The sequence below is a fragment of the Hemicordylus capensis genome, chromosome 1 (assembly GCF_027244095.1).
Source record: "Hemicordylus capensis ecotype Gifberg chromosome 1, rHemCap1.1.pri, whole genome shotgun sequence".
NCBI lineage: Eukaryota > Metazoa > Chordata > Lepidosauria > Squamata > Cordylidae > Hemicordylus > Hemicordylus capensis.
In genome coordinates, this window is record NC_069657.1 from 81,039,737 (window position 1) to 81,060,218 (window position 20,482).

A 20,482-nucleotide genomic window follows, 5' to 3' on the forward strand; every position below is an offset into this window, starting at 1 on the left:
TTCAGTGCCGGCTGAAAGCAGCTGCTGGTGACACATGCTCAGCTGAATGAGGTTAAGGGAGCGCTCATTCCTTTAATCTCGTTTAAGAGCCCGGCTTCTTAGCTGGGTTTGCTGCTGAGGTGCCACAGGGAGCCGGTCGTTGTGTGAGTACAGCCTCACTGACACCCACTAAAATTAGTTGTCCACCTCCCTTTTTTTTTTTTTTTTTTAATGGTCCAAGCTCATTGGGAACTAGCTTTTAATGTATGGATTCTGACTACCATACCCATTTTGGCGGTGGGGGTGGGGGTTGTGCTTTATTTTGGCTGGTGATTTTACTGCTATTTTAAGCTTTGTGTAATTGTGGTTTATCTTGTGTTTTTATTATGTTATTTCTTTGTAAATCAATATTTGGATTGGAATGCGGTTAAAGGGCAGTGTATAAATCTAAAAATAAATAATATTGAATGTAACACTTGCAAAAGAAGAAATACATACTATGGTTCAACAGTGTTTAATTTTGTAATAATGGAACAGAACAATTCTACAGTTTCTAGATTTCTATCTTCTTTTCTTTTCTTTGACTGGATATCTTCAGTTCATTTAGTTACTTTTCATTCAGTGTGTGTGACAATCCATTTCTCATTGTGACTTGTAATAAACTATCTCAGACTTACTGACTTTCTTTAGAATCCCTGTAAAGAAACAGGAGGAACATGAGGAAAATACAGCCTAGGAAAGCAGAGAATAAAGTGAGTGTGTTAAAGAGAAAGACAGCAAGGGAGTACAACACAAAAGAAAGTGAGGAGATCTGTTTGGGACAGGAATTTAGGCAAAATGGTTTTTTGCTTTTCCATGCCACAGTCAATCATGTGTTTTATTAAATTGTTATTATATTTTCTATAACAGCAGTTACCCACACTTACAAGCTAATTTTCATTTGTCTACTTCAAAGAGAGACATCAAATCCAATCTCTCCTAAGGTGAGGGGACCATAATGTTTACTATTCGCTGTCACATTGCTTTGTTCTGTCAGTTTTGACTGTCATGTATCTCAAATATTTGATACAATATGAAAAAAGTTATATGAAATAAAATATAAATTAGATCTTATCCCCACTAAGAAACTGAAAAGAGCACAGTCTGTAAATCACAGTTGGCTTATCCTTTGCACGAGTGCATTGGGAATAATACAGTGGAGAGGAAATAATGAGATGAAAGGAAAGGAAGAAAGGAAATGAGATGGTGTAGTGGAGGTCCTAAGATAAGAAAAAAGAAAAGCAAGTAATAAAAATGAAGAGATGACTTAGAGTAGAAGAGGGAGAGAAAGCGTAATCAGAGAGAAGGTTGATACGCTAGTAATAGCTAAAGAACGTGAAGAATCCAGCACAGCAGGAAAAAGTGTTAAGGAATAAAAAAGAAAATGGGGGAAGAGAGTTAGTTTTAGATTGCTTATGGAAGTGTTCTGCAAAACCTCACAAAGCACATATTAACATTTCTCTCTTTCTCAGCAGCAGAAAACATAACTACGGACACCTGTTAAGCTTCTAGTAAAAAGGAAGTGACTGTTAATTTGATTAACATAAGACAACTAGATATATTTTGCCTGTGGTGCTGATGCTGTTTTTCTGATTTTTTTTGTTTTGTTTGTTTTTACTGACAGTTAAAGCTGGCTGCCACTGCAAATCCTTCCTCTCCCAGTCTGCAGTTAGTTCAAATATGTGAAGTCCCACACACACACACACACACACACACACACACACACACACACACTTAATTTGTTTAACATATTTTTAGACTGCCCAAAACTTACGTGTCTTGGGTGGTATACCCCCACATATGTGGCCTAGGGTTGTTTGCTGCTGGACCTCATGTTCTCAGTTTTTGAGCAGGAAATGTAAAAATGTCTCATTTTCTGAGACATTCAGTGTGTCAGGGTATATACATATAGAACTAGGGTAACAGGCTGAAAAGTACATTTTGCATAAGAATATTGTAAAAGGTGAAACATCAATGGACACCAGGACAGAGAGACAAATAAATGGATAGAATTCTTCAGTTAAGCTAACAGAAGCTGATATAGATGAAATGGTAAAGGAGAAAGAGTTGTATGAATATAAACTCTACTTTGAGATCATTGAAATAAAACATATATAGAGCCCCTGGTGGCGCAGTGGTAAAACTGCCACCCTGTAACCAGAAGGTTACAAGTTCGATCCTGACCAGGGGCTCAAGGTTGACTCAGCCTTCCATCCTTCCGAGGTCAGTAAAGTGAGTACCCAGAATGTTGGGGGCAATATGCTAAATCATTGTAAACCGCTTAGAGAGCTCTGGCTATAGAGCGGTATATAAATGTAAGTGCTATTGCTATTGCTATAATCTATTTGATACAAAATAGGATTCATAGATACATGCTTCATAAGCCAAATGCTCTATACATGTACCTGAAAGTAGAGACTTGTGGTTCGGGAGAGGGGGTGAGTCTACCTCACTGACTAAGTATACTTGTCCTTACCCCAGTTCCACCTCATGTGCATATACTGGATATAAAGAAAGTATTACACACCCAAAACTCATTTGCAAGTTTACATGAAATCATACCTGCCAACATGTCCCTATTTTCCTATTCAAATGAATGGGAAAATAGGGACACATTGGCAGGTATGGAGTCTCTGCTTGTCATTGTCTAAAAGCCAGATAGGTAACAGTGTAGGGTGTGTAAACCTGTTTTGGGTTCGGTTGTGTTCCAAAAGATAGTGACTAACTAATATTAAGACAGCACAAACACTAAATCAAACAAATTAAGGACTTTCATAGTGACAAGGTCAAATCCAGTACCTTGCCCTTGCTTTTTCACAAGTGAAAACAAGATTGTTAATATAAGCGGGGGGGAATCATTAACCATGGATATTGTAGGCAGTGCACTATCAAGCTGTTATTGTTCAGGAGTTCATACGTGAATAGTGCAAAGTATACACAATGAATAAATACCTAAAGAATGGTTTGGGGGAACTAATATTCTTAATCTCAAAGGCCATTGTGAGCATTCTAGGAAGAATGTAAAGTATGGGAACAAACATCTATTATGTCTCAGTAAATATTATCTTTGTTTAAATATGTCAGCTAGTGAGAACAGTCAGATACTCCAATTCCACTTGCACTAAATTTGATATAGGGGAATATGTAAAAATGACAGTCATGAGGGTAAAGTGGGAAAACACTTTAAACTATTAAATAGAAATTTCATTCATACCTGAAGTCTGTAGTCTTTTTCCTGTACTAGAAAAAGATTCCCATTCCCTGGAAGCGAAAGGATATATATGAATATATAAAAAGATCAAGAAGTTGCTACAGCAAATGCATTAAGAGTTATAGATTACAATGTATCAGGGCAGTAGCAGACATAAGAAAACATGGCTTCCCAATCCCATATTTGCAAAATAAGGTGAATGAGGAGGTGTTTTCAGGTGATAAGTAGTGTGTGGAAGGAGAGTGCTTTACCCTTCCCCACACCAGCACTTCTTCCCCTACAATTCCACTAGCCCAGCCATTTTGCCCTGCTGGTCTCCAAGATCAGAAATAAGCCATGTAGGTGGTGTGGTGGGGGAATTTGGCAAAAACAGGCTTGGGAACCTGTGTTTGCTGACAATATTTAGTTCTGCTTTCAAACTCTGAAAATTTCACATAGTTTCACATAGTTTTGCTACCTTTGCTATAATTTGCAGAAATGTAAGCAACACAGGCCTATGGTTCTTCACCTTTTAGGGTCCATGGCCCATTTAGAGTCAATGATAAATCCTAGTAGGCATTTTGTAATATAATAAATAACTTCAACTACACAACCATCTAATACAAGATGCCAGTTTCTCTTTTACAGAAGGGGAAATGAGCCTGAGCCTGTTAATTGAAGGAAGGTGCCACACTGACCAGAAAATACATTCAGTTTTTAAATAGCTCATTTAGTACATCCCATTAAAGGTAAAGTGTGCTGTCGATTAGGTACACTAATGGAGCTTTTAGCAGCAATTCTGAAAATAACTGTTCCGTGTTCAGTCCATGAATGAGCAGGGACCTGGACTAGAGTCTTGCAACTCTTATATAACATTGATTGGATTACATAAGTTATCAATGCATACATTAATTTATTTCATGATCAAGTGTCTTTTGTGTGTCCCACCCACCCACCCACCACCACCGCCCAAGGAAAGCAGAGACCCATGACTTGGTGTGCCATGGCCGAGGTCAATTTTTAGTGCATTTTTACATTAAAATTAATTAACCATTTTAATGAAAGCAATTATTAACTGTTTGTGGATCTTTCCTCCCTGTTAAGGGACCCACAATTTAAACCAAGGATAGTGGCCAGAAAATAGGCCCTGTCCTTGCTCAGTGGTGCAGCACCTGGAGTGCATGGCAGCCTCAAACAAAAAACAGGTTCTTTCCTCTCCCTGAATTGCTGCTGCTTTCAGGCTGCAACCCTAGGCATGCTTACCTGGGTGTAAATCTTACTGGGTACACCATGGGATATATTTTTGAGAAAGTGTGTATAAGATGGCACTGTGGGAGAGGATGCCCGCCCCCACCCCGGAGAAGAAGGAACTGGCTGAAAGAGTGAGCCTCCACCTTTCTGGGATGCACTTTGCTTGTGCCTACCTGCTGCTGCCACTGTTCCAGCCCACTCCATCCATTGCTGCTACTGCTGAAGCAGCAGCAACTGGCTCGTTGGTCAGTCCATCACTGCCATATGCATCTTATCTGATCTCAAGTACCCAACTGCATTGAGCCACTGCTGCTCATCACTGGGACAAACCAAGAGCTCTTCATGGCTCCTGCTGTTGCTGTAGGATATTCCTACCTGGGAGCCATTAAAAAAGGCCTCAGGGGCCAGATCCAGCCCTCAGGCCTTATGTTGTATGGGCCTTATGTTGTGCAGTCCTGCTTTATCGTTTTTAAAAGGCTGCATTACTACAAAGGTGAATCTAGTGTGACAGGAGAAATATTGAAATAAAAACTGGGGGAAAGAAATCTATAATAATATGCCTTTCTAGCTGACCTACCTGGATCTGTTCTTTATGCTGCTGCTCTTCTTTAATTGTTTGCCTGAATCCGCACTGGGGTTTCTCATGCTGTTGCAGGAAGAAACTTGTGCTTGGTTCCGGCTCTTTCGAAATTCTTCAATAGGGCCTACTACTATATCAGAAATAGTGACTCGCTTGGAAGATGTCTGTTTAATGACTGGAGCTTTCATTGACTCTTGGCTGGCTTGTTGGTTCAAGGGAGAGGGAGGCTCTGTTTGGTTGCTTATCTTTGGGAAGCAACAAGGAAAAGGAGCAAAAATAGATAGATATATAGATAGATATATAGATAGATCTACACACACACACACACACACACACACACACACACACACACACACATATAGATATACTGAACATTAGGCATATTCTAATCGCTTAATACAGAATCAGTCCTGAATTTACTATATAGAAGAGTATTCAAAGTGAATACTTAGTTCAGTTGGAAAATTCTAAAATAATTAAAGTGTTAAAACCTCAGGATACCTAACCCCAAAGCAGAAACAACACTGTTCCTAAAGAACAGAGTGTTCTTGAGTGAGAAATAAATGCCAGAAGTCATCACAATACAAATATTTTTCTTGAAGGATTAATTATTAACTAGCTGACCCATGCGGCCGCCGCTGCCCTGCGGGGGCCGAGTGCGGCCGCCACCACCTCGCCTCCACGGCCGGGCCCGACCAGTCCCGCCGCCTCGCCTCCGCGGCCGGGCCAGTCCCACCGCCTCGCTTCCGCGGCCGGGCCCGGCCAGGCCAGGCTACCTCTCTCTCTCCTCCCGCCCCCGTCTCCAGCGGGGCAGAGTGTGGCCGCCGCCGCCAGCGGGCCTGGCCGGCCCCAGAGTGCCGCCATCAGGCCTGCCGCCTCGCCTCCGCGGCCGGGCCCGGCCCCGCCGCCTCGCTGGGCCTCGCCGCCTTGCCCCGCCTCGCTGGGCCCGCCGCTCGCTGGGCCCCGCCACCACGGCCTGGCCCGCCGCCATCGCGCTGGGCCCGCCGCCTCGCCCCGGGGCCGCTGCCACCTTGCTGGGCCCACCGCCTCGCTGGGCTCCACCGCCGCGGCCCTGGGCCCGCCGCCTTGCCTCCGCAGCCACCCAGCAAGCGAATTCTCCTGGGTGTGCTGCCAGCCAATCAGGCGCCCCCTGCAGCCCAGCCAATCAGGCGCCCCCTGCAGCCCAGCCAATCAGGCGCCCCCTGCAGCCCAGCCAATCAGCTGGGCTGCCGGGACGCATTTCTCCTGGGCACACCCAGGAGAATTATATATATAGATTATTACTACTGTTATTGCTGTTACAATTTAATTTTGTTGCAGTTATACATATCAATTTGAGATGTCACCCTCCTTTAGTCTCACTGAAGCTGCTGTGCAGCCCAATCCTGTGCATGTTTACTTGGAAATAAGTTTCATCAAATTCACTGGGATTAGCACCCCGTGAAGTCTGCATAGGATTGTATTCAGTTTGGCTTTGAAAGACTTCAGAGCTGTTCTCATGATCATTAATAGGGTAGGACAGGGGCGTAGCAAGGTTGGAGTGGGCCCAGAGACAAGATTTTAAAATGGGGCCCCCCCACTCAAAGTCCAGGGCCTCCGCACACCCCAGGCCCCCAAGGATTTAAGTCTGATATTCCAAAATAAGTATGCTGTCTGGAAATACATTTCACTGAATACACACACGCACACGTTACAATATACAGTGATATACATTGAGTACTATACATTTGTTTTACTTTTAATGCCTAGAACACACTAGAAAGATGAATGATTAAAATGGGCCCCTCGCTGCAGATTAGCAAAGGAGACTTTCAACCATGCAGGGTGAACCTATGTTTGTTTTCTCAGAATTCTGAACAAATTCAGTCAAGTTTGATTGCAGGAGGTTTTTCACAGGAGGCTTTTAAAGCCCTTTAACACACATCTCCTCTGGAATAGAGGTGCTGCATTCACATGTTGGCCAGATTTACCCTGAAGTCCCTGCAAGTTATTGGGGAGCAGTTCACACACAAGAAAAATAAAATAAAATAAAAGCACAACACATGCTTCACAGCTCTCACTCAGACCTTCTGGGTTGCAAAACAACTTGAACATAAGTGCATTTATAAATGAATGAATAAAATAAATATAATACTGTTTCTTCCAGAAGTTTTTGTAATTTTCTGCCATGAAACAAGCCACTTATAGGACTTTTTAGATAGTTTTTTTTAAGCCAGCAAATTTTCCAAGCTGTTTAAAAATAAATATTCAGAGACTTCTCAGTCCCTCCCCCCCATATCAAAGCCCTATGGCAAGCAGATCCCTATATATCCGGGTGGGGGGGTGGGGAAGGTAACCACAAAAAGGAGTTCACACTCTACCTGGCAGCAGGGGGTCTTCTGCTGCAGAGAGCAGTGGTGGCCACTCTGGCTGCCTCCTCCTTCCTGGCTGGCTTGGGCCCTACTGGAGTTCAGGCTTCACAGAGGCCTACACCAGACCTCCGTGGAAGCCCCGCCCACCCGCCGATCAGCTGAGAGGCGGGAGAAAAGGAGCTCTTTGCAGCTTGTCTGCTGCTCGATTGCCGGCCAAGAGAACAAGCTGGAGAGACGGCGAAGAGGGCAAGTGGCTGAGGAGCCTTGGGGCTGGGCAGGGGGCAATGGGGAGTCACGTGAGGTGCCTCTGGGGGGCCCCTCCAGGCAGTGGGGCCCCCAGACAACTGTCTCCCCTTGCCCGATCGTTGTTACGCGCCTGGGGTAGGAGATGTGTCCTGCCCAAGTTTGGGAGCTGTGTGTGCTCCCATTTTGTGATCATCTGTGAGTAAAAAGGAATGTAGGAAGGGGAGGAAGTGAGTGTGTGTAAGGCTCATGCTGGGTAAGAGGGCTTTTCTTCCTACTTTGCTAAAGCACTGAGTACAGCTTTTGGGTAGGACAGAGTCCCCCCACACAGCACCAGCATCACACGTGACCACTTCCTTCCCCTTTGCTTTTTACTCACAGGCGACACAAAGTTTGGCACTAAGTTTGGGAGTGCGTACAGCACTCTCAAACTTAGGTAGGACGCATCTCGTATTTCCAATTGTGTGAATCAGCCTTATGAATTGCAGTGTACAGTATCTCACCTACTGCGTTATGTAGGCAAAGGTTTTTCTTTTTCATAGCCTTGGAAAGAAGAGTGGGGTACACCTAGAAGTAACTCTGGTTATTTGGTGGTAGGTAAAATGAATTGTGTTTGTTTAGGGGCTGAGTTTTCATGGCTTCTCTCTTTTCTAGAGAGGGACTCTGATGGAACTCACCACTCACAAAAAATAAGTATTTTGAATGGTTTCAGATGGCCTCTGCTTCTTAGATAGAACTTGTAGGCAACATGGGCAATTCCAACACACCAGCCAAAAGCTTCAGTAATGCCATTTCTGCCAGGCATTTCTTGTTCTTCCATTTCCCTGATTGTGCTAGTGCCTTCAAAGGAAAGCACTAGCACAAGTTCTGTTCCACATCACCATTTGCAGACACCAATAAAATTAAATCTAGGATAACAGTGTTTAAAGTGCTTCCTTTGGCACTGGACAAACCAACAGGAGCTTACTATTGCAAGGTGTTTTTTTTTTAAATGGACTGTTGACCCCCCCCATTTTTATTTGATGCAGCCTTTCAGTATTCAAGTTCTTCTTATCTAAATTAATCCTAACAATGAAGCAGTGCTATGTCCATCCTGATTTAAAAAGGTGAAGATAAAGTGTGCCGTCAAGTCGATTTCCACTCCTGACACCCACAGAGCCCACAGGTTGTCTTTTGGTAGAATACAGGAGGGGTTTACCATTGCCATCTCTCACACAGGATGAGATGATGCCTTTCAGCATCTTCCTATGTTGCTGCTGCCCAATATAGGTGTTTCCCATAGTATGGGAAACATACCAGCAGGGATTCGAACCGGCAACCTTCTGCTTGTTAGTCAAGCATTTTCCTGCTGCCCCGCTTAAGTGATCCATCCTGATTAATACTCACGTTCAAAGTTTTGTTCCTGATGGCTCTATTTTCTGCCGGAATGTCAAAATCTTTATATAGAACGTTGATCTCAGAACGTTTACTTTTCAATAGACTGATGAGCCGCGTCCACTGACGGAAGAGGGCGGCCTGCGACTGTGGTGGAGCACAGAGCTCTAGGTAGTAGGCACGGCCGCTCACCAGCTTTAACTTGATGCGTCTCTTCTTAGCAGAGTGAACAGAAAGATCCACAAACTTCAAAGGTAAGAACCTGCAAGAAAATTCTCATGTGAGTTTTTGAGAGGCATTCTTCATTGCATCACCGTATCCAAAAGCAGCTGGGAAAATGAGAATTAACAGGGTTGAAAACTGATGTATAAATTGAGACCCATTTCAAGAAGGGCACAGTGTGTTGTCAGTCCAGAACTACATGTAGGCAGCTGAAAGGAAAGAGACACAGTGCACCTCCAATGTGCTTTTTGTCGCAGAAGATAGACTCATTTGATGTATATGATAGCAACAAGCCACACTGCATCCATTTTCATTCAGTGTATGTGATAGCAGTAAGCCTCATGGCATCCATAATAAGCCTGCACTGAAGGTGGGGAGAATTGAAGGGTAATTATGGGTGTTGCAGTCCACATCAGTGTTCTCTCTAATTTTTTTCATCTCTGTGAGGAATGAGTTTTGTTCTGGGCAGCAGTATCAAGGCAGTGTGCGCACATATGCATTCAGAGTGGGCCTTCCTGATTCAACCTGAGCAGGATCTAAAATTAACTGAGCGGACATAAAAACTTGTGAGCGCTTGCATATGAGCATGCCTTAGAGGGAACACGAGAGCCAGCGTGGTGTAGTGGTTAGAGTGCTGGACTAGGACCGGGGAGACCCGAGTTCAGATTCCCATTCAGCCATAACACTAGCTGGGTGACTCTGGGTCAGTCACTTCTTTCTCAGCCTAGCCTACTTCACAGGGTTGTTGTGAAAGAGAAACTTAAGTATGTAGTACACCGCTCTGGGCTCCTTGGAGGAAGAGCGGGATATAAATGTAATAATAATAATAACAACAACAACAACAACAACAACATTGGTCCACATAGAAGGGGCAATGTTGAAAACTTGTAGGACATCATGCCTTCTTAAAGAAAACATATGATTTGGTACCATGTGCTAAACAGGAAGTTCCATGCACAAAGCTCTCCACAGAAGTTATTGGTGCTAGTCTGCCATTTATGATAAAAATTTCCATCAACAACAAATTGTATTTCTAGACTGTGCTAGAAAAGTGACTTATGAATATTCAAAACAGTTATTGGTTTACACATATTTGTTTTACATTGAATAATTGGTCAAGAATGTTTATTCTTATAAAATTTTACGATTTTAAATATATAAGATTTTAACGCAAGATTTTAAATGCATAATTCAAAAAACTCTTTGCCTGTATCAGCAGTTGAAAACAGGACATAGAATATAGGCCGAAACAGACCCTTTGCAAGCCCAGCAGGTCTGTTCTTATGTTCCTGTGAACTAGTAAGTCTTTGCCTACACTCCAGAAGCCCTTGTGAGATCTTATGAACATATGGAGAAACTGACACTCTTCCTCTCCCTGATTTCTTGCACAGGACCAGAGAATCAGGCATCTTAGGGCTAAACCAGGCATGATGCTAAATGCATCATTAGCACGTAGTTCTTTTCTTAATTAAAACTGGAGCCTTGGGGACGGGGTTGGAACCATGGTATATGGGAAGGGGCATCTAATCCTTTCCTCTCACAGAAGGGAAAGGGTTAAATGCCCCTTCTCTGTGTGCCATGGTTCCGACCTTCCCCTGCCCCACATCTGCTATTTGGATTAAGACAAAATGGCAATCATACATGGTATATTTAGTCTGGTTTGGCCCTTATTTTCAGCAAGATTATGGGGTAGTTTATTAATTTAAAATTTAATTAATTAATTAATTAATTAATTACATTTATAAACCGCCCCATCCAAAGGCTCTGGGCAGTGTACAACAAATTTAAAAAGACATAAAAACACACACCATTTAAAACACAGTGCTAAAAACAATATAAAAACAATTTAAAACTAATTAAAATACTTTAAAAAACAATTTACAAACCTTGGAAGGCCAGGCCAAACAAGTACATTTTTAGGGCTGTCTTAAAGGCCGACAGCATTCACACAATTAAATGAATCTCCAGTAATTGTTAGATCCTAGATTCCTTTGATGTGCGGTGTTGCATTCTATCTAGCAAGCTTTTATGTTTTGTTAATTAGAAGTTTGTCCCAGTGGGAATCCTGTAGAGAGTGTGGGGTGTAGAGTCAGAAAGGAAAAGGAAGGGAAAGGAGAAGGAGAAAAATGGAGTTGTTTCTGAATAAAGCTTAGTTAAACAAAGCTTTGCTTTGTGTTTACAAGGGAAGCAGCTATAAAAGCACTCTATCAATTTCCAGTTGTGTGAACCTAGAAAGAATGGATGCTGTTGGGTTGACATTGTGCCAACCGGACATCTACCTGGGATCATGAATCTCTTAGATCTGGACTCTGGCTATTGTTTCTGGGTAAATGGGTTGGTGTGGTGCCAAACCAACAATGCTAATTTTTTCTGGGTTCACACAACTGAAAACTGGGAAGACATGTGCTGTGGGAATATAGACAATCCTAAACAGCTACTGGAAATTCTTTTAATCCTGTGATCAGGCTCTTTGAAATTGGAGGTGGAATGAAAGCACCACATACCATTTGGACATGAGTGCCACCAACTGGACAAATTCTTGTATTGTCCAGTGCTGAAAATGTCATTCACAATGCAATGTGGGCCTTGATTTTAAAAGATGGTGATATAAAAATAAAACATTTATATGCATGGAATTGTTTTAATAGGAGAACCTGTGGAATTTTGAGAAGTTCTTTTTTCCTAACAAGATATAACAAAACTACTGGAACTCAAGCTGTAGTTTCCATTTTTGCGCTCCTCCTCAGTACTAATTCACCTGGTGAGTACTAGTTCATCTTCTAAATAAGATTGCTCTGAAAGTGCTGGATGTATTGAAATATCTTCCTGGGAGGATGAAGTGGATGAATGTGCAAGCAGCAGCACATTTGGCAATAAACTGTTTGGCCTGGAGGAACAGACACCCATGATTACGTAGTTGGGGCGATTATGAAGGTAAATCGATTCCCCTCTTCTATTGACCTAAAAAGAAAGAAAGAATAATGTTTCCTTTATATACTTAAAATAGCTCTTATTTTAAAATCAGCTACAAAGCATCATTAGCACTGTCATTAGTACTCAAAAGATAGGGAAAAAAGGATTAAGCAGGATGTGTATGTGGACAGAGAAAGAAGAGAACTTGATCCAAGTTATACGCCTGCTAAACCAGCATAGTGCACCTGAAAGAGGTGGTGCTGGAGAACCTCAGGCTTGTTGTCCTTGGGCACAACAGCATTTTTGCCAGGACCCCTTTTGGGCCAGGTCACATGATTAAAACAATGTCTATTAAACATTAAGATCTTAGATTCATGTGGCACACTAGCTCCTTATTTCTGGTCATGTGAATCTGGAATTTTTTTGGCAATGTTGGGTTGGCATAGTGCTAATAATCTAGGATTGATAAAGCTAGGATTTGCACTCTGGCTATCAGTGTTGGGTAAAGGTTGGGTTGATGTGTGGTGCCAAGCTGACGTGATCAATGATTTCTGGGTTCACATGACCAGAAATCAGGAGCGTGGGCAGCACATGAATCTAGGATTTTATGTTTAACAGACATTGTTTTACTCATGTGAACTGGTCCTTTGTCTTGTATGGCTCAGGAACTCATGATCTCCATGAGAACCAGAGACCTATTTTGGTATCTAGCCCTACACATTTGGCAAATCATTCCCTTGATTTGGTAATCTGCACACAGCAGGAAGATGGTGATCCATGGGTGAAGGGACCAGATGTGCCTCAGGGACAGATGACTTGGAAAGTTGACCTCATTGCTCCTGGTCACCCTCATCCCTTCTGGTTCCAGCTGAGTGCTTGGTTGTTTGGTGAGTTGCAGCCTGTTAGGCTCGCTCCCTCGCTCCCCAGGTGGGGGGCTCTACATCAGATGGCCCTTAAGGGTGCATTAACTCCCTGACCACCACCGGAGATGTTGGAAATAATAATACAATTCTTATTTATTTCAGCATATATACTCTTTCCTGTAGTTGATGACACTCTGATTTTGGGGGTCTCAGCACTAAAACTTGTTACATCACCACCCCTGGTCTCCTTTTCCTTAACATCTGCTTTACACTGGTCTCTGATAGTCCTCTGGCACAGGTGCTAGTTTGCTGTCTGAACCCTGATTAGGCAAAGCAGATGAACCAGGCAAGGCAGGGCAGCCAGGCAAGGTTACAAGGCAGGCAGGGCTACCAGACAGGCAGCTGGAGCCACAAGCTCATAGGAGAGTTGTTGAACAAGCAAAGGTGTTGGTTGGTGAAAGCGGAGGTCTTATATGGCTAGCAGGAACCATGCCCCTTCCTGGACTCCTCAGGCAGCCTTCCTCCAAGGAGACATTCTGGCTGGTTTCCCCTCCTTCTGAGGAGACCGATCAGGATGGAACCCCAGTGAGACAAGCATGAGTTCCGTTTCATAGCCGGAGCTTGGGGATGTTCCTAAGTCCAGTCAGGCTTTTTAATGCAGAGACAGCAGTGATGATGACCAGCAGTGCTTTTGCCCAGGTTAGATTGCTATGTGTTATCAGCTATACCCTTTTTTGGAGAAGTCACCCTTTTCCTGGCCACTCTTCCTTGTGCTTTGGTAACAGGGAGATTAAGCTAACTGTAATGTCATTAACAGAATTAGAATCTTGTGACCCTTAGATGAAGGGCTGCTCACTCATTACAAAAAGAAAACTGAAAGTGAGCACCTGTGGCTAGATGCTTCTCATGTGTGCAGTGGCTCTAAGCATGGTGTAAATTGGGCAAAATCTATGCTGCATGGACATAGCTATCTGCCTGTATGTATTATAATAAAATGTTCATTAAATATTGAAATATGAAATTTCATTGAACATGAAATGTGTTCATTATCCACATTTGAATTGGTTTCTTTTCTTTTCTTTTCTTTTTTTGCCATTTAGTTTCAAGCTATATGGTCAAAATTTAATGAATTGTATGTGCTTTAAAAGGTGATTACATCTATATGCATTGTTTGTCAGGTTTTTCCCCCTTTTCCTTTCTCTTTTTTATTTTTCTTTCTTTCTTTCTTTCTTTCTTCTTCTCTCTTTTTCTTTTAAAACTTTATATGAAAATGTTTCATTCTTGGGAGTGCCTTGGACTGTAATGTCTGTTCTTTAAAAATAATGTAAAAAAAATAATATTTCTTTTATGTATATCAGGGTAGATGTGGTTGTATGCATGTAAGAAAAAGTGAGGATGGAAGGCTTAAAGATGAGAGGACCAATCTGTAGCATGATATGATGAACTCCTCTTCTGTTAAATTGCCAGTTTAAACCACTTCCTCTTAAAGTTATGGTTACCTGAACAAAGTTGCTCTCAAACACAGGAGCAGATGCCAAGGGAACATACTCTCCTCTGTCAAGAACTCTTTGAAGCTCTCCCATAATAGAAATGTAACTTGCAAATTCTGTGTGTTTGGTGGGGTTCTAAACAGTTTGCTTCTTCTTACACCTGCACACAAGACAAGAACAAAATGACACAGGAAATTGTTGCACAGAAAGAATTTGCTTATGGGAGACAGCACTATAAGATACTACTTCAGAGTTGTATAGAGCAGTAGGAAAAAATAGGATTTTTGACTTCGTCAGGCACATAGGAGTCTATGTGAACTCCTATGTATAGGAGTCTGTTAATATGTATGTATAGGAGTCTGTTAATATTTTAAATTATGTTATCCAGGAGCATTTCCTGGGGGCATTTACACTTGGAGAAAGTGGCTCACATTTTCTGCAAAGGAACAGGTGTGAATGGAATGGGTGTGAAAGACACCCGTGCTGCTGTGAGGATCTCCAAAGCCTTTTGGTGCTGCTGCGGAGGCAGGCTGCTCCATGCCTACAAACATTGCACAATCACAGTTGCGACATTACTCCCATTGGGAGTAGCAGTCCACCTCTGCAGCAGTGCTGGTGGGCTTTGGAGAGCCTTGCAGCTGTGCGGACGCCTCTCTTGCCCACCAATGTCTCTCTGTGGAGAATGTAAGGCAGTGACATTTTGGCCATGTCTTTTACATGCCAATGTATATTTTGTGCCAGGAACGATGAACAAGTATGAGGAAGATGTTATTAAGGGAGGAAGATCCAGGACTGATGACAGCTTTTGAGGGTTTTGAGCAACTTCATCTAAGGTTCCCTAAAACTCTCTAGGAATGGCACCCATAGCCTACTACTATTTATATACTGCTTTTCACTACAAGAGCTCTCAACCCTGTTCAGAAAGCAGATGACAAGGAAGTTGGAGTGGCAGGAAGTTTGTCTAGACATTTCCTCCCACTCCAGCTTTCCCACCCTCTGCCTCTTGAACAGGCAGAAAATGAGATGAAGCAGGGAGGGAGGAGTAGTGTTGGACAAGGGCAGGGAGTTATTTGCATATGGCTTCATGCTGCGGGGTAAATGTTGAGCGAAGCCATTTCAAATCACACTCCTGGCAATGAGGGAAGCCCTTTTGCTCTTTTGTTTTTGTTTTGATGCAAATTCATGTTTCCCTCTGTATTTTCCTTCTAGCCATTGGTGGCGGGGATGGGGGGAGTACTATAGAGCTACATCTGCATTTCTAAAGAGAGTGTCCTTCTTACCATGCTAATTATTCTACGTCAGTGCCTCTCCCTATTTGTTCTGGTGTTTTCAGAAAAAGTAGCTTTAAACCAGCATTTTAAAAACCCGGAAATACCTCGAGATATGCTAGAATTTGGAAGATGAAGCCCAGTTTGTGTGGGGAGTGGGTCCAAGAATCTCGAAGAGACTAAAAGGATTTGGCTGGTGTGTGAACTGAAGGAGATTCGGGGTAGAAGCCCTGGCTGTAAAGCCTCCAGGTGATGCCTCAAGAAAGAAATGTTTTGGGAAGTGGTAATAGGTCTGTGTGAAGTGAAGAACCTGGAGGCAGAGGCCACTAATCCAGTGCTTGAGAAGAATCTTTCCTAAATGGACCACCGCTGAACTTTGATGGGGTTCAGCAGTGTCAGAGACCATTTGAGGTCTTTTGATCCTGTTGATCAAATATGGTGCCAGTGGCGCTCAGCAAGAGGGCCACTTAAGTGAACAGGTCTCTGACAAATAAGCCTGACTGATGAAGTATGGCACAGGAAATTCTCTGCTAACTATATTGTTTCCGAAACTTAAAGTTGGCATCCCTTTTGGTCTCAACCAGTAATTAATGAACAGAGGCGTATCTAGGGAAAATAGCGCCTAGGGCAAGCACTGAAATTGCGCCTCCCTGTCCAAGCATCTGACACCCATCTTTCAGATAACTTTACCATAATATCAGCTCAAAAATACAAGTCAAGCTCGTTAATCTTTTAACATTTCAAAAACTATTTAGCAGTGGACGTAATCAGACCAAAAAATGCTGGGAAACTACAAATTTCAGTATGCTGGGGCTCATGAAATACCCAAATACTATGTGGAGGTGTTTTTAGAAAACTAAACAGAGGTGCCTGTCTAATTCTCTACTGTGCATTATAGGATCACTATTACATACGTTTTAAAAATAAATGGAGAATTTGGCTTTTCCCAGATACTCTGAAAATAATTAAAGGATATGCAGAGTAAACTGTGTCACTGCTTGGAGTATATTCTAGTATTTCAGAAAGACAGTTAAAATGAGAGAAAGAGAGCAAGAAACTCCCAGTGGCCTTAATACTAAGGATTTCACACTGATTCAGAGACAAACTCACCATTAGTAGCCATATTATTAAGACATCACATTTAACTCACTTATCACAAGAAGCAAAGTAAGAGTAAATGAATACAATCCTAGCTTATAAGCTTCAGCTCAGTATTCACAAGCCCTGATTCTCTGTACATAGTGCCAAATTGAATATGTGTACAGTGACTTATATTATATAAAATTTAATAAAAATTACCTGTAGCCCCTTCAGGGGGCTTCCTAAAGGCTGTGGGAGGTGTCTGCAAAGATCCCCCCTCCCTCCGCTGGCCTCTTAATTCACCACCGCAGCCCATCCCGGGCTGATTTTCGGGCCTGTTTGGTCTGCAAAGATTGGCGTGGTGGCTATTTTGGAGGCTGCCTCGCATGCTCAAATGGCCAGGCCTGGGCCTCGCAATGACCATTTGAGCATGTGTGGTGGCCATTTTTAAATTTTTTTTTTAATGGCCACTGAAAACAAAATGGCCTCTGAGATGCCTGGCATGTCCTAGGGCCTCACAGAGGCCATTTGAGCATGTATGGTGGCCATTTTGTTTTCGGTGGCCTTCTTTAAAAAAAAAATCATTTTGAAAAATTGCGCCCCCCTTCAAGTGGTGCCCAGGGCACGTGCCCTGCCTGCCCTACCCTAGATACACCCTGTTAACGAAGCTCACAAGCTTCATTAGGCAGTTAAAGACCCTTATAATTAATGAACTTTCAAAACATTATTATTTATTGGTGTCTTTTTAATTAATATATTTATTGGCAAATATCAGATAACAAACATCAATACCATCCTTTATTAATAATTAAGTAATTTAATATAAATAATAACCATTTGGGTTTTACCATGTCCTTACAAAAGATCCTAAACTCTATTTCAAGTTTCCACCATAACCATAAAGTCATATCAAAGGAAAAGGATTCCTTCAAAGAATAATCCTGTTTAAAGGATTTAAAAATTAACTAAAGTTAATTTAAATTATTAACTTTAAAAATTTAAAAAATTAAATTAAAGTTAAGTTTAAAAATTAACTAAAACGACTCTAATCTTCCCCAAATGTATTAGCCTTATATCCTCTTTGCTTTACACAGATGTACCATGAAGTTTTGTTTAATATAGTCAAACCCATAGTTTTAGAAACAATTCTCTAAGATGGGATAGTTCTTGGGACTTTTGTACTCTTGAGTACAAAAACCATTATTATTAATTTATGCTATTAAATTTTACAATGATTAAAATGCATAGTAGGAGGGATCAGTAATCAGCACTGTGTACTTCATGGCATATGATTGTCTTATATCCAGTGTGTTTCTGATAACCAGTAATATTGCCTCTCTCTAATACTGTGTTCATATATCTATCAGCTCATTTATTTTCATCATCTTTTATTTTTAGAAGAGTAATTACTTACATGGAAGAAGAGACAAAACAAAACAGATGCACAGACATTTAGTCTAGTCAAATAGCAAATGTTTCCACTTTCAGTTTCTCTAAGGAATGACTGATATGCCAAGGTGAGGTAAAGTCACATCACAATAGGGACACACTGATGGCATCATAATGGGCTGGCATGGCTTAAGATGACAGGGGACCAGCATGTGCAGGAGGCATGGAAACAGTGAGATGGCTGGCAGAATCCTTTGTCCCGGTCATTCATTCTCCCTACATGCAATGAATTTTCCCTTAGTGAGAGAGCATTCAAATATACAACCCGCATCCTGTAGCCTGATGTGTTGCCATTCAGAAAACATTTAGCAGCCCTTGATTCTCCTGCTTATATAAACTGGGCCTGATAGCTTTTCGCAAGTGTACACTATACATATTTGCAACTGAGAATTTCATAATGTATGCTGTCTGGTGTTCAAGCAATACAAAATATTTTTTAAAAGAGGGTTGATCTGTAATATTTTTCTGATTAAAGAAAATTATTAAAATTAAGGGGGGGAAGACAAGTCAAGGTCTTTTTTGTATATCTGGCAAATACAAAGAAAACTGGGGAATGGCAAGCATTATACCAGCATTACATCATGATCTGAGACATTGTGGCAATCTTATAAGCAAACCCAAGATTTCACACCTGTGTAGCACTGTAGCTCTGCTACAGCAACCATTGCCAGATACAGTGCAGGGAAAGAGAAGAGTTAGGGTGTGATGGGGTGACACTGGGGATGGTTCATTTATGGACCATATTCAAGGCTTAAAAGCCACAGTGGAGACAGTTTTCTTTGGGCAAACACAATACCATGCACCACACCATACCTAATACAGTATTAGTGGTAAGGTTTTAGAACAGGATGCAATGGCCATGCTGTCTAGCAGACAAACCTGCTATGTGCCTGATACAATAAACATATTTGTTAGTGCAGCAGTACAGCTGTGCATGTTTTTAGGATGGTGGTGGCTGTCTTTTAACCAGTTATTAAGTATTTCTAGGGTTAATCTACACTAACATCCAAAACCCTGAGCCTTTTTGGAAGGGCAGTATAAAAACTGAATGAATGAATGAAATATTCCCACAGAATTAGTAGTTTACTCTGAAATTAAAGTTCATTGCTTTCCAGAGGCATCTGGTGGGCCACTGTGTGAAGCAGGATGCTGGACTAGATGGGCCTTGGACCTGATCCAGCAGGGCTGTTCTTATATTCTAAAGTTAAGGACAGATTGTGATCGAAAAGTTAAAAGTTCACAATTTTAGGATGAGTGTTATCTGGATAATAAATAGAATATTTAATAATAAATAAAGCAAAGGGCAATCAAATTATTATATATATCTGTATAACATTGAAGACCAAGTCACCTAATGGCGGAGTGGGAAATGACTTGACTAGCAAGCCAGAGGTTGCCGGTTCGAATCCCCACTGGTATGTTTCCCAGACTATGGGAAACGCCTATACTGGGCAGCAGCAATATAGGAAGATGCTGAAAGGCATAATTTCATATTGCATGGGAGGAGGCAATGGTGAACTGTATTCCTGTATTCTACCAAAAGACAACCACAGAGCTCTGTGGTCGCCAGGAGTCGACACCAACTCGACGGTACACTTTACCTTTATAACATATAATGGATTCACTCTTCACTTTAAAAAAAAAAAATTAAGTTTGTCTTGATGTAGGAGATGACAGCTGGGGTCAGATTGGCTGATAAAAGTTACATCTGTAAAACTGGCAAGTTGCATTGGCATTCCATGGTTAACTCCAAGCTTTTTATCTTTCAGCTGGCAGAAGACTTCTGTTCTTTTAGGGTGGCTGTAGGCCTGGGCAGCAGCAAACAGTTGTACACGTAACAAAGGCTTGAAAAAGTATACCAGCCTCTCCTGTCCCAGTGTGTTCTGAGGTAATAATGCCTTATTAGCATATTTGAATCAAACAGAGGGAATACTGGCATTCTTTGTTTCGTAGCCTTTTCTACTTTGCTGTAGGATTAAAAAGTGCAGCAAACAGTTGTACAAGTAACAAAGGCTTGAAAAGATATACCAACCTCTCCCAGGCAAACTCAGGATGCTAAGCTCTCCTTAGTTGTACAGCCATCTTTGTTATTGGCCAGAGCTTCCGGTGGCTTCGTCACTATATGAATATGCTGCTCCTTATGTCCTGGCCTCTCAACTGTGATGGGCCTTATAGAGGGCTTTTCTGTTT

General features: G+C 41.9%; 1 protein-coding gene across 3 annotated transcripts; it reads right to left on the reverse strand.

Annotated features, from left to right (window-relative positions):
* Positions 1–477: 477 nt before the first annotated feature.
* GARIN2 (golgi associated RAB2 interactor family member 2) lies at positions 478–20,158 on the reverse strand. 3 transcript variants are annotated; one of them, XM_053285229.1, is made up of 7 exons: positions 19,894–20,156; positions 14,505–14,655; positions 11,988–12,190; positions 9,020–9,269; positions 5,037–5,284; positions 3,233–3,279; positions 478–674 (listed from the first exon to the last, which is right to left on the reverse strand). In XM_053285229.1, exons 2-7 carry the CDS (start codon positions 14,586–14,588, stop codon positions 622–624), a joined length of 885 nt encoding a protein of 294 aa, XP_053141204.1. In that variant the 5' UTR covers positions 14,589–14,655; positions 19,894–20,156; the 3' UTR covers positions 478–621. The 3 variants fall into 3 exon arrangements, with proteins under 3 accessions (XP_053141204.1, XP_053141193.1, XP_053141201.1); XM_053285218.1 differs by lacking the exon at positions 478–674 and adding an exon at positions 685–1,344 and having other exon boundaries at positions 19,894–20,158; XM_053285226.1 differs by lacking the exons at positions 478–674; positions 19,894–20,156 and adding exons at positions 685–1,344; positions 18,258–18,393.
* Between the last annotated feature and the right edge of the window lie 324 nt (positions 20,159–20,482).